The following is a 915-nucleotide window of genomic DNA, read 5'->3' as shown; positions in this document are numbered from 1 at the left end:
AATTAACTTCTCAGGATCTTGCCCATGTCCTTTGCACACTCACCAGCATGTAACCCAGCAGCACCTCCTTGTAGGAGAACTTGAACGTCTCATCCTCAGCATCCTGGACAGCAATACCAATCTCTGTGATACTTCTGGTAAAACTCATCTGCAGATCCATGTCCTAAAGGAAAATGACTCACAGTGCAAGCCAGAGTCTTAGGCACCGAACCTGGTTCTACGAATGTTTGACCTACGGTTGAAATATGTGCCCGGACAGCAGTGGCACTGTGCTTCTTCTGCCATTTTCACCTTAGTCTCAGATCCAAGTTGCAGGGCTTCTCAACCCCAGCCTCTGCCATGGACTGAGGATTCTCTAGAACAGTGGTTTTCAAACATTTCTGACCAGAATCAAAATAGGGAACAATTTACAAATCTATCTGGTACTTACATGAACTATATATATATATATATATATATAATGCATGTATAATGTGGTGTTGGAGAAGACTCTCGAGAGTCCCTTGGACTGCAAGGAGATCCAACCAGTCAATCCTACAGGAAATCAGTTCTGAATGTTCATTGGAAGGACTGATGCTGAAGCTGAAGCTCCAGTACTTTGGCACCTGATACGAAAAACTGACTCAATGGAAAAGACCCTGGTGCTGGGAAAGATTGAAGGCAGGAGGAGAAGGGGATGACAGAGGATGAGATGGTTGGATGGCATCACAGATACGATGGACATGAGTTTGAGTAAGCTCCGGGAGTTGGTGATGGACAGGGAAGCCTGGTGTGCTGCAGTCCATGGGGTTGCAAAGAGTTGGATGTGACTGAGTGGCTGAACTGAACATGTGTATAATACATGATGTATTATGTATACATATATATATGTATATAATATATAATTATATATATATATAAAACCATGATTTCTCA

The 915-nt window shown here is 42.8% G+C and overlaps 1 protein-coding gene across 1 annotated transcript in view; it reads right to left on the bottom strand.

Moving 5' to 3' along the window:
* Positions 1-915, bottom strand: part of MROH2B (maestro heat-like repeat family member 2B) — a 76,649-nt gene that overhangs the window by 32,724 nt on the left and 43,010 nt on the right. The window contains exon 23 of the mRNA XM_010853719.1: positions 44-163. Coding sequence (XP_010852021.1) covers positions 44-163 — 120 coding nt within the window. The remainder of the gene's footprint in view (positions 1-43; positions 164-915) is intronic.

This window comes from Bison bison, unplaced genomic scaffold, assembly GCF_000754665.1.
Source record: "Bison bison bison isolate TAMUID 2011002044 unplaced genomic scaffold, Bison_UMD1.0 scf7180017864331, whole genome shotgun sequence".
Classification (NCBI taxonomy): Eukaryota; Metazoa; Chordata; class Mammalia; order Artiodactyla; family Bovidae; genus Bison; species Bison bison.
Note: the sequence above shows the minus strand (reverse complement) of the source record. Positions and strands in the feature narration are given on the sequence as shown.